The sequence below is a fragment of the Quercus lobata genome, chromosome 1 (genome assembly GCF_001633185.2).
Source record: "Quercus lobata isolate SW786 chromosome 1, ValleyOak3.0 Primary Assembly, whole genome shotgun sequence".
NCBI lineage: Eukaryota > Viridiplantae > Streptophyta > Magnoliopsida > Fagales > Fagaceae > Quercus > Quercus lobata.
In genome coordinates, this window is record NC_044904.1 from 19,238,108 (window position 1) to 19,250,949 (window position 12,842).

Below are 12,842 nucleotides of genomic sequence, written 5' to 3' on the forward strand. Positions count from 1 at the left end.
AAAGTGACCAAGATTTTAAGGGTCATAAATTTTTGAATTGGCGTATCCTTCAACAAAACACACTTTGTGTGTATTTGAGTCTTAGTTTTTAGTATATTCAAGAAGACCTCGTTGGGATAAACAAGTTTAACAAACAATTGGTATGATTGAATACACAAGACTACTTAAGAAAAATTGTATTTGCAGATTTCAATACATGACTCAATACCTATTAGTTTATCAAGATTTAATGAATTTCGATACCTAGCTTGACACCTTTCGATATATCGAGCTTTGGGAAAACTGAATGTTCAGTTTTGTTTTCAACCCATGATGACTTGGCTTTGTAGCTAAGCATATAAAAGATACATTTTACAGCCATCATCAAAGAGACAGAGAGACACACGCATAACAGGAGTTGCTGCAATGTTTGTGAGCCTAAGGTTGTGAACAAGCTACTTTCAGTTCATCTAAGCGTGGATTGAAGAACTTTGCAATGCTACAACAATCAAAAAGGCTGTTGTTGAGTTAGTCATGGATAGGGAGATTCATGCAAAGGAGAAATCTTTTACAAGATCAAGTCCAATTGGGGATTAAAGCTAAGATAAGTATAGCTAAGTAGGTTCGACTGTATGTAGGTACTTTAGGATAGGCTTGTAGGTCAAGATTTATTGTACTTGTAAACGCTTTTTTCTTATTTGTGGATTCTTTGAGAGTGTTGACTTGAAATTTACCCGATAAAGTTTTGCTTGTTTCCCCATCATAATCAAATCACCTGTGTCAAACTTATTTCCACTACACTTAATTTAGTTTGGTGATTTGGTCGTGCTTTAATATGATTTGCATGTAATTTGACTAATTAATTAACTTGGGAAATTAGATTAATTAACTAGAGTCAATCTATAACCCAACAAAGATTCCATAACTAAATAAAAAATAAAAATAAAAAGCAAAGTGCAAGCTACACCCCTAAAGTTTGGGTTCTTTGGAATTTTCACCCTAAAGTTTCATAATTTAAATTTTACCCCTTAAAGTTATTCTTTGTTTGCATCAGCAGCACATTCATCCAAATTTTCCATTAAGTGTCACATAATCTTACCTGAAGCGTTTAATTTGTCCAATAAAATGAAGAAACATAAAAAAGAATGAGTAATTGTCTCACATTGCTTAAGAGAGTGTGTTGTGTGTAGTATAACTTGTTCCACCCTCCCTTAAAAGTTACCATGGCTTTTGGGTGGAGTTGTGGTGTGTTTTTGTGTTAAAATCTCTTTTCCTCTCCCTTGTGTGTACGAGTATGTGTTTGTTTCTCAAAAAAAAATAATAATAATAATTATGAATTTTTTTTTACACTACAACAATGGTGTGGCATGATGAAATTGTTAAGGTGTAAATAAAGTTGTTAAAATTCTACTTCGACCTCCAACGTGAGTTTTAGAAGTTAGTTTTAACACTTGTTTTAGTTATATAATTAACAAACTCTTAATTTGTACATTGTTTAATTTTGAGGAATTGTACGTTGTTTAATTACTTCAAAATTAAAAATTAAAAATCTCTAAAAACAAAAAATTTCAACGCAGAAAATTTTTTCAGCTTCTCCTCTTAAAAAGGACAACAAGCTAAAAAAGAAACGGTGGGAAGCTAATTATATTGAAGTTACACCTGAACACCTCTGCTTCCAATTCTAATTTTCCTATCGAGCAAAAGATAGAAAAAAGAAAACATTGCTTCTCTTTTTCTAATATTGCACAATTAAACCTTGTGAGATGGAGAATCATTTGTTTAGCAAACTGCATCAAATCTCCCCGTCCTTACCTTTAATTAATTAGTCTACGCAAGAATTGTAATTTTGGAAAAAGTCAAAGATTCCATTTTAGCTCGAAAATCTCCACCAGAATAGGAAAACACAAAAGACAAAATCTCTAACTATAAATATAGGAGCAAGACTGAAAGCAAGAGAGAAAGGAAGAGCGGTACTGCATACAAAGGAGGAATCAAAAATGGTTCGAATTTGTATGATCACCTTCTTCCTTCTGGCTACGCAGCTTCATTGGTCATTCACTCATGGTTCTAGTGACACAATTAGAAAGGTGAATATATTTTTTATAATTTGTATGAACACAGTTATTAAGTATATTATTTAAATTTTATAATTTCCATTCACTAATCATAAATTTATTTTTCATTATCACATAGGCGTACATTGTGTATTTGGGAGAGGCACCGCGGTTAAGAAGCAATGCTGTTGTTCATCAACACAACTTGCTTTCTTCAGTAATTAAAGAGTAAGTTGGATGACAAAGTAGGATTAGCTCATACATGGGTCAACGATTTGGTGGTAGGGGAGGGTTCCATAATGGTTAGCAACTAATCAATATGTACAGCATTAGGCTATTCTATGCATATAAAATTAGTTTTTAGGATATAATCCATACATGATATGACCTAACAACTAGAATGCAACAAATTGTAATTTGCTAGACAATTAAACCATCAAGTACTTTCATTTTTCAGTGAGAGTATTGCCCAACAAGCTAGAATACATAGCTACACCAAGAGTTTTAATGCATTTGCAGCAAACCTATTGCCAGATGAAGTTCAAAAACTAAAAGGTGCACACTAAAAACATCATGTTACACAACATTTTCTTTCTTTCTTTATCTTTTTTGCTCTTAAGGTGGTTGTCTTATGTAATTTATATATGTATATGCATCCTCTGCAGAGAACGAAAATGTGGTGTCAGTATTTCCTAGCAGAGTACGGAAACTTCATACAACAAGATCATGGGATTACTTAAGAATGCCTCTCTCAGTAAAGAGAAATCTTAAAATTGAAAGTAATATTATTGTTGGAGTATTAGATACAGGTAATAAATTAAGACTTCTCAAAGAGTTTTGACTTTCTCTTTGTTACATGGAAAAATTTTGTTAACTTTCTTAATCTTTCCTTTTTCCTCCCCTTATTTTTTAGCAATTTATATGGATGCTAAAGAGCTTTGACTTTCTCCTTGTTACATGGGGAAATTTGATAACTTTCTTAATCTTTCCTTTTTTAGGAGTTTATATGGGTGCTCCAAGTTTTAACGACAAAGGAGTAGGACCTCCTCCATCAAAATGGAAGGGTAGATGCCAAGTAGTAGGCAAGTTTATCGGCTGCAACAAGTAAACAATCTCAATCTCTCTCCTTGATTGTGACCAACCACAAAATATTATGCCTAGCAACACAATATTTGAATTTGCAACCTTTATTTTCACAATAGTTAATACGATAGTGCACAATAAAAAGTATGTTTAGTGGATTCTAAATGAGAGTGACATTATTCCAATCATAACAAATCTTATCAACAATTCTAAAAAGAGACTATTGTGTTTTTAACATTACTCAAGATGAAAATTAATTTTAAATACTACTTCTCTACATGCACGGATCTCTCATTTAATTTCCAAGCTATTCACCCTTTTATGCAGCAAGGTAATAGGTGCAACTTTCTACAACAACGACCCCAAATTTCCCCAAAGAAAGCCATCCCCACTAGATGTTAACGGCCACGGCTCTCACACTTCATCCACCATAGCAGGTGCCACGATAGCAGGCGCAAGCTTGTACGGTTTAGGCAAAGGCACAGCTCGAGGTGGGGTTCCATCAGCACGCATTGCAATGTACAAGGTGTGTTGGCCTGAAGGTTGCAGTGATATAGACATTCTGGCTGGATTAGATGATGCCATTGATGACGGAATTGACGTGCTATCAATATCTATCGGTGGGGAGTCAAATGGCTTCTTTGACAATCCCATTGCGATCGGTGCCTTTCATGCAATGAAGAAGGGGATTTTCACAGCATGTTCAGCGGGAAATAGCGGTCCATATGTGTATACAGTGCAGAACACAGCTCCTTGGATAATGACGGTTGGTGCTGCTAGCATGGATATGGAGTTTAGGACTCCGATTAAACTTGGAAATGGCAAGGAAAATGATGTAAGTCGCCTCTTTCTTTTTGGGACAGTGTACAAAGTTTTGCTACCGTTGAAATTTTAAATGATATAGCACTAGATTTATAATATTTAATCTAACCAAAAATATGAAAATATTTCAAAATGGAGATGATCCTAAAGCAACTTGGGGCATCAAATATGATAGCCTTGCTTAGTAAAGGAGTGCTTCCATCAAGGAAAATGATTATTTTCCATTTCACTTGAAACAGATGGAATTCATTTCATAGTTAAGATTTTAATTTTTTTAATCTAACTATGTGTAGAGTGTTACAATATTAAGATCTCAAATGGGGATAATCCTATATAAAACAACTTGTCTCATTTAGAGTGTCACAATATTTAGTAAAGGAGTGCTTCCATCTAGGAACATGATGCCTTTTCATTTCACTTGATCATAATCACATTACATTCACTGGTGCATTGAATAACAGGGACTTTCCATCAACACATTTACACCAAATAAGAAGATGTACCCTCTAACCAGCGCGGCAATAGCAGCCAATAGTACTTTATCGCCAGGTTCATCTCCCTGGTAATTAGAGAGAATTTTATATTTCATGATTTATACTGCAATTGAAGATCATGTAACCTAATATATATTCAAAATATTAATATTAGTGGCACTAATCAATTAAAAAATTGGGCAGGTATTGTGATCAAGGGAAGCTAGACCAGAAAAAGGTCAATGGAAAAATTGTGGTATGCAAAGAAGCAGCAAATGAAACTTACATCAAGTCTTTGGGTGGGATCGGGGTGTTGATATCTGTCATAGGGAAGATAGATACGAGCTTTACAGCTATCATCCCTGAAGCCTTAATTGATTCTAGTTTTGGTAACACAACTCTTACATATGTCAACTCAACCAAGTAAGTAAGAGGAATCAAATTTGTTATATAAAATGCCCCCGCCCCCATACTAGGCTAGGAGAGTTGTCATTGTTTAGATTTTTCCTTTTTCTTTTTGTTGTGACCAAATTAAAATATAATCTAGGCTCCTACTAATACAGAGTTAGCATGGCTTTTACTTTTATATATACCTTGTTTACAGTTCATTATAACATGCAATTCTTCTATAAATTAAAAAATGGATTGTGTTAATGGGTACCATAAGGTACCTATTAACACCCAACTTTATATCAGAATCTTTGTTAGCCATTTAGTTTTATGTCAGTATTTTGTCAGCTTTATTGGCTTTAAGGTTAGCTCTGTACAATTTTTTCCATTTATCCAATTTTTTAATTTAGTGTGACCCACATTATTTTAACCTTAACAAGCATCGTATAGTGTTTGTTAACATTTGCCTTAAATTACTTGATATATTAAACATTCTTTATGGATTTTTTTTCATTGGTAAAACATTCAGAGCCCCTCAGGCTGTCATATACAAGTCCAAAAGAGTTCCCAATGCTGCTGCACCCTTTGTGGCTTCCTTTTCATCTCGAGGTCCAGCCATGCTCACTAGCACAATACTTAAGGTAACCCTTTGCAATGATTGCCATTCTGGGCATAAATTTTTATACTCTTTTTCTTAGCATATATAATAGTATGATGGTTTTAAATTATGTTTGATTTGCAGCCGGATATAGTGGCACCCGGGATAGATATACTTGCTGCTTACTCTAAACTTGCATCATTAACTGGGAGTCCTGATGACAACCGGTTTGATGTGTATAATATAATCTCTGGAACTTCAATGTCTTGCCCTCATGTGGCTGCTGCCGCTGCCTATGTCAAATCATTCCACCCTGATTGGTCTCCTTCTGCAATCAAATCGGCCTTAATGACAACTGGTTAGTTCCCTTAAATTCTCCCATTTTAACTCATGATGTGTTAAAGATTAGTGCCATTTTACAAGAACCACCATTTGAATGGTGTCAATTAGAGGTTGTTAGTGTTTATTTCGAATTCTTCAAGGCCATCTTATTCCTCATGGTTTACCAACAACGTGGTTAATATGCCAATTGGATTAGACTAAATATTATCCCTATTAATATGTATCCAATGTCACGCGACAATCTGTAAACTGTTTGATTCAAAAATAAAATCTTAACTACAAAACAAAATTTCTCCATGATTAATGGAGAGGGTTATTTTCTAATAAGAAATGTTTGACATTTATTTTATGAGTAAAATTAGAGATATTACAAATTTTATTACATAACCCTTACAAACCGAAGTGTCATTATTCACAAAAAAAAAGGAATTTAAATATTTATTTATTAGTTATTGAAGTTGCACCAATGAAATTCATATTGTCGCTTTAGTTTGTAAACCTCTGGAAGTAAAATTTATAATAATCTTAACATTTTTTGTCTTCCTTCTATATAAACATATTGATCAAGATATCATCTCATATTTCCCTAAAATAACTTTTATAATATGAAAAAAATTGAGTATTTTTAAGTGTTTTATAATGTATCTTTTTGATTGATGATCAGCAACTGAAATGAAAGTCAAGGATGGTCTTGCTGAATTTGCCTATGGTGCTGGCCAAATTGACCCGACTAGCGCACTGCAGCCTGGTTTGATCTATGACTTGTCAACATTGGACTACATCCGCTTCCTATGTAATGAGGGCTACACTGGGACAAATCTAAAATTGTTCACTGAAGATAACACCAATTGCTCAAGTGTCCATAAATTTGGAGGATATGATTCCTTAAATTACCCAACATTGTATTATCAGTATGATGACCCTAACTCTACTATATCAGCCATCTATTATAGGACAGTTACAAATGTGGGCTTTAGAAATTCTACATACAAGGCAACTGTCACGGCGCCGAAGAATCTCACGGTCACTGTTGTTCCAAACAAACTATCTTTTACTCAGTTACACCAGAAAAAATCTTTCAAGGTTACACTAAAGGCGCCACCACAATTCCTCCAAATTTTCCAATATACCCATCAATCAGCATCATTGGAATGGAGTGATGGTACACATAGAGTTAAGAGTCCCATATTGATTTCGCTATCTCAACCACGATAGATGTAGGTGAAATTTCTTAGGCCTAATGTCTAATAGTGCAGGTGTTCTGCTTCTCCCCCCCACCCCCCCCCCCCCCCCCCCCCAAATGCATTTGTTATTTGTTATTCGATGGTTTTTATTTCAATGAAAAAGAAATAAACATACAAGTATTTGTTGTTTACCATTTTGTTGTGAATATAAACTAATTGATCGAAGAAACTAAATGAAATGGCCAAAAATATGTCATTGATGATGATCCTGACCTTATTTAAAATTTTATGACAAAAGAGTGCTCTTATGAGCGCTCACTAGGTAGCTCAATAGACCACTAAAAAGCAAAATATTTAATTAATTATCTCTTACAAACTACTCCTTGGCCATTCATCCCAATAGAGCAATTTAGATTGCCATACTAGCATGACAACTCCCATCTTTACCTTACTTACATAGTTGATCGCATAAGTTTGGCACAAATCACCTTTAACTTGGCCACTCAATGCATAAAACTTGAAGCTCAAGTCTAGATGAGCAAAGCAATCTCCTTATGTGATCCCATAATCATGAACACATGAATCTTTCTTGGTTATAGGCACATGACTATTACTTTGATCTTGAAATTTCCTTCAACCTCAACTTCTATCGAGTTAGTGTCGCGAAGCCTTGTGATTGCAACACTTGGTATTATTTGATATACACCCTTCAATAACATTAAAAGACATCACCATTGTTCGCATATCAAAATGCACTCATCCACATACTCTCTCCCTCTCTCTTTGAATCAGGTCGGTGACTGGTTTCCCATCTTCTCTTTTTCTTACCCAATTTTCATAGTCTACCAGCTCTGCCTCAGGCTTGAACTCAATATAATTTCATTTAGTTGCATTGGATTAAATGTATTTGTTTCCTATGTTGAGGCTTCTTTGTTACTGTTAATGTGCATTTCTAATAGTTACCATGTTGTATTTTTTAAATTTGTCTATATCTGCCTTTGTCCCATAACATGTAAGACAAACTATATGATACATGATAAAAAACATATAATTCATTGACCAAACATCCATTTAGCAAAGAACATAACAGGAAATCCAGAAAAAATCTATGATCATATAGGCAATCCAATTATTTCAGCAATAAAAATATTCACTCACCTAAAACCAATTCAAAAACCTTTTTCAAAACCCAAGCCCGTTCTTTTATTCAATGTCATAAATTGGGATGCATGGCTTGAAAGCTAAGAGAGCAAGGAATAAAGGTTGAGTGTTATTTTCGTTATGAAGAGTTTATTACAATCATATTACACTTTTAAGATACAATTATGTGTGTGGGAGGGTGAGTTAAACGACTAGATTAGAGTTGACTGGATGACCCCAAGTGCTGTGTCTGCAAGCTCGAACCACCTAGAAGTTTAGAATCAAAGTAAGTAAGAGACTATTTTCTCACCAAATGATGGTTGAAAATCAGTCCAATGCTCACTTTTTTTGCCCTTCTAGCCTAAAACTCTTAGTTTTTGAATATTCTGAAGAGATTTCGACAAAGTTTCTCCAGAGTTAAAATTTATGACCTTTAAGATGTTGAAAATGAGGATATTTATAGGAGAAATAGGAATCAAGGGTTTTGATCAGGCTGGTTGCCCTAGAATCTCATCAAAATTGAAATGGAGTGATTTAAGACTTTCTGTCCAATAAGTGCGTGCATCACAAATTGGGTGCGTACACATCATATACTCAGCATACGCACTCTTTGTCAGCCTCGGCCAAATTAGGTCAAAATGGGCATTTTAGGCTTTGGGCTTTTTTTCTAATTCATAGTTGGGCTTGGGCTTGGACTTGAACTTTATTGGGCCACTTTTAGCGTTCTCATCCTTGTTGGACTTCCCACACTGTGCTGATCATTTTGGTGGCGATTTGATTTCTCATCATTGGAACTAGGGGGCTCTGATATAGGTCGGAACGAAATGGGGTGTCTACAACCAAATATGAATATTTTTCATATATAGATATATTTTGTCTTTTGATCAATTTCCAAAACTATCTTTCAAAAAACAAATCTATAAAATCTAAGCTTAAATCTAATGTTAGATCTAGAACTAACAAATTGCATTTTGTATCTCATAATTGCCTATATCATATTTCATATTGTATGTGGGTACATAAAAGGTCATTCATAGTCTAAAAGAACGAACTCTGTTCGGACAGAGTAGGTGCCTAACACCTTCCCACTCTATAACCTAACCCCCAAATCTAAGACTTTAGATTTGTAGATTAGTGTTTTATCATTTTCTTTGGTAGAATATAACTAGGACCAAAGCGATATAATTTCTACCAATTGTATATATTTTAATTAATGAAAATTTGCGGCAATTCAGTTATACCGTTTCGTATTTTGTAGTTTTTCTTATTTTTTGTAAATAAAAACTAGTGGCGACTGCACATAAATTAAACCTAAAGAGTTACAACATACACTCTTTTTGAGAGCTCACCTGTTCCGGTCTCTCACACACTTAAAGAATTTTTACATTTGCAATTCGTATGTTTCAATTTTATCGACTTTGTTTATTATATTGGCTTCAACTTAAATGTCACATCATAATTTGCAACAACTAATTGTTCAATATGTTTTCTTGTCCCTAAACACAAGTTTTTAAATAATAACTGCAACATATAACTATCGTTATATAGGTTGTCTTTCAAATGACGAATAGAAAGGTGATTCGAAATCCAAATACACTTATATGACTCATTTATCATTTTTTTTTTTTTTTGAACCACTGTATTCTTCTAAGGTCTTAAAAATTGTTCAATTTGATGCAAATTATTTTACTAGTGAATTATGCCTTCTCACAATTCAGTACTTGCACTCTTATGACTATTTTTTTCCTTGGCGAAAAAAAATAAAAATAAACATAAATCATGATAACGTATGACCATGAGCAAAAAGCAATACTTAAACTAGAAGCCAATTAACTTAACAATGACCCTAAATCTAATGGTCACAATTCTTAAAAAACACTTAATTTTATATAATAAAAAAATTAACAAAAAGGCATTACTTAAACTGGAAGCCAATTAACTTAAAAAATGCTTATATATATAAATATATATATATATATATATAAATATACATTAAAGTCATAATTCTTAAAAATAGTTATTTGAATGGGAAATAAAAAAGAATCAATATATAGACTGCATTCTTTATTTTCAACTTTTTTAATCATCGAGCTATATATAAGGCATAACCGCATAAGGGTGTAAGTCTGAATTATTGTTCTAAATTTTAGTCCAGCTTTTTTTAAAAAAAAAAAATTAGTGAAAGAAGAATGATGGCTAAGAAATTTATTGTAGTGATGATTGTTTTTGTTATCCTTATTTTTGTTCAAGTTCAAGCTATGGCTTTTACCACTTTCCATCGCTCTTCACTTCCTATCCTGCTCCCTCATCCTTTCAAACTTGATACTGTGGAAAGATTATTTTCTATTTGCATTGAAGAAAAGGTTGAAAAATGCAAGGAAATAATAGAAACACACACTGAAAAAAGTGCAGAATGTGTCGTTGAGAGTTTTAAACAATGTGCGGAAAAGGCGCCTCGACATGATCAATTGTCTTTCAAGGCTATGGAGGAAGCAATGTTGTGTACCTTTCAGAAAAATTCGACTACTGTGCGAGATTGTTTTCTTCAATGGTATGACAGTAATATAAAAAAATAACTGTGCGTAATTCACGAGCTAGCTCCAATTTTTGATATGGTAAATAATTTTGTAAATATCTTCTCCTACTCTTTTGTAGACAAGAAAATACACATGCATGAAGATTTTAATTTCAAGCAACCGATAGCTTTTTATGGACAAGTTAGTAGGTTAGACCCATTTTAAATATTAGCCCATGATTTGCCATTAGACACTTGGACTAAGGTTTGAGAAAAGAATTCCAACTGAATTTTCTTCTAAGATCTTTGTATGTTGTGCTTAATGGAGAATAATCCCTTACTAGAGATTATGTTGGAGAAGGCTCATATGATATATTATACCTAATTTTAATCTTTTTTCTTTTCTTTTTTAGTAGATGTGGAATGATACGAAAGTTCCATATTACAATTATGATAGGAGTACTACATGATAACTAATGTTATTCAATATGCATGCTTAGTGATACCACAAACATAATAAACTTTTTTGTTTTGTTGCCTTCTTTTCAAGTATCATACATCATTTGTTTCTCAAAAAAAAAGTATCATACATCATTTATAACTGACCATCTACTTGTCATTGTAGATGCATGTTCTACTATATTTTCTATATCCACTCCATTTATTGAATTATATGTCAAATTGTTGGTGTGCTATGGTTTCAGATACAATTGGAGGAATTTCAGGGTTGATCCAAGACATTTACTAAATAGAAAACTTTAAGTGTCTCTCATTTCAAATTGTGTTGTTTTGAGTTTTGTGATAATATTACTTTGGGGTATAGTAATAATCTATTTTATACTATTTTATATATAAGACTTAAAATCTATGTCAAATGAGGCATTTTGAACCCAAAGTCAATGTCTCGTGAGCAAGGTTGTCAAAATCGGGATCCTTTGTAGGATCATGGGAGGTAGATGGGATTGTAAATCGTAGAATTAGATCGTGGATCGTAAGATCCTACATTATTTGAGAAAAAAACAAAAAATACATATTGGTATGTTAAATAATCATATAAATTATATATTCATTGATATAATTACCATACATCACTACATTCATTTATAAGCATTATTTAAAGAGACCAAAAACCTCAAAATGTGACACCCTATTGGGATATTTTTTATTTGGGTCCAACTGACACCTCTCTACATTAGAGTGGAAAAACTTGGTCTATTGAGATTTTATTTTTCATTTAAATCCAACTAAGCATTCTGTTAAGTTAAAAAAGATTATAAGAAACCAAGATCATTTGGGATTATCAGAATCGTACGATCCTACCGATCGTGAACGATTGAAAGATTCTTAAAAGATCTAGATTGTTTTGGGCAAATGGGATCGTAAAATCGTAGGATCCGGATCAGGATTTTGACGACTATGCTCATGGGAGTTGAATTTTATATCGAATTATATTAATTTGTCTTGTGTTTGATTATTATATATTTTTTGCAATATTAGATACGATTAAGAAATGAATGATTCTTTTATTTAAAACCAATAATGTATGGATGAATATAACATGCTTGTCGACAACCCCTTTTGTCCTCCTTAGTTACCGATTTAAACGCAATACAGGTAGCTTAAAATTTTTTGATCCCCTAGTTTGCTCATATTGCTAGAAATCAAGTTAATTGCTCTTATTCCTATTAACCATAAGCGGTTTCTCAAAAAAAAAACCATAAGTGAAATCTCAATATTTCTAAGAAAAAATTGAAAAATATTTACTTTGACTAAATTTGATAATGTTTAAACAAGGTTTGACCAGGATTTGATAAAAATTCAAAATTTTCTATTGGAGAAAATGTGGCTCCATCATAAGGAAGGTGAAAATTCCCTTCATTTTGACAATCAAACGTTAAAATGATATTTGAATCGATTAAGATATCAAAAAAAATCAAATATTTGACCAAACACTTGATTAATTTCGGCCAAGTGTTGGAGAATAAGATGTCTTTAGAAAAGGCATCTCATATGCTTCAACTTGAGGGGCTTTGAGCAAAAATATTTCAAAAAATTGTTCAAAGTCAAGAAAACATGGAAAATGGGATTTTAATTCAAAAACTATTCAAGGTATCACTTTCTCGCATTCATAACTCCTCAAATAAGAAGTTTTATGCTATTTAAATGATCTTTCATGTTAGCTTGCATAAGTTTATAAGTTGTGTAGATTAACCAAGTTTTTAAGATGTGAATGTTTATATGTTTTTTTTTTTTTTTTTTGAG

General features: G+C 32.9%; 1 protein-coding gene across 1 annotated transcript; it reads left to right on the forward strand.

The window, feature by feature from the left end:
- The first annotated feature begins 1,945 nt into the window (after nucleotides 1-1,945).
- Nucleotides 1,946-7,032, forward strand: LOC115984967 (subtilisin-like protease SBT4.15). Its single transcript, XM_031107973.1, has 11 exons — nucleotides 1,946-2,066; nucleotides 2,173-2,261; nucleotides 2,491-2,588; nucleotides 2,699-2,842; nucleotides 3,032-3,137; nucleotides 3,444-3,951; nucleotides 4,400-4,500; nucleotides 4,616-4,834; nucleotides 5,331-5,442; nucleotides 5,544-5,757; nucleotides 6,406-7,032. The coding sequence occupies exons 1-11, from the start codon at nucleotides 1,977-1,979 to the stop codon at nucleotides 6,954-6,956; spliced, it is 2,232 nt and encodes a 743-aa protein (XP_030963833.1). The 5' UTR covers nucleotides 1,946-1,976; the 3' UTR covers nucleotides 6,957-7,032.
- The last annotated feature ends 5,810 nt before the right edge of the window (nucleotides 7,033-12,842 follow it).

Coding starts and splice junctions, on each gene's coding strand:
- LOC115984967 (XM_031107973.1), top strand. CDS start 1,977: ATGGTTCGAATTTGTATGATCACCTTCTTCCTTCTGGCTACGCAGCTT. Junction 2,262..2,490: donor CTTTCTTCAGTAATTAAAGA/GTAAGTTGGATG, acceptor TTCATTTTTCAG/TGAGAGTATTGCCCAACAAG. Junction 3,952..4,399: donor GAAATGGCAAGGAAAATGAT/GTAAGTCGCCTC, acceptor ATTGAATAACAG/GGACTTTCCATCAACACATT.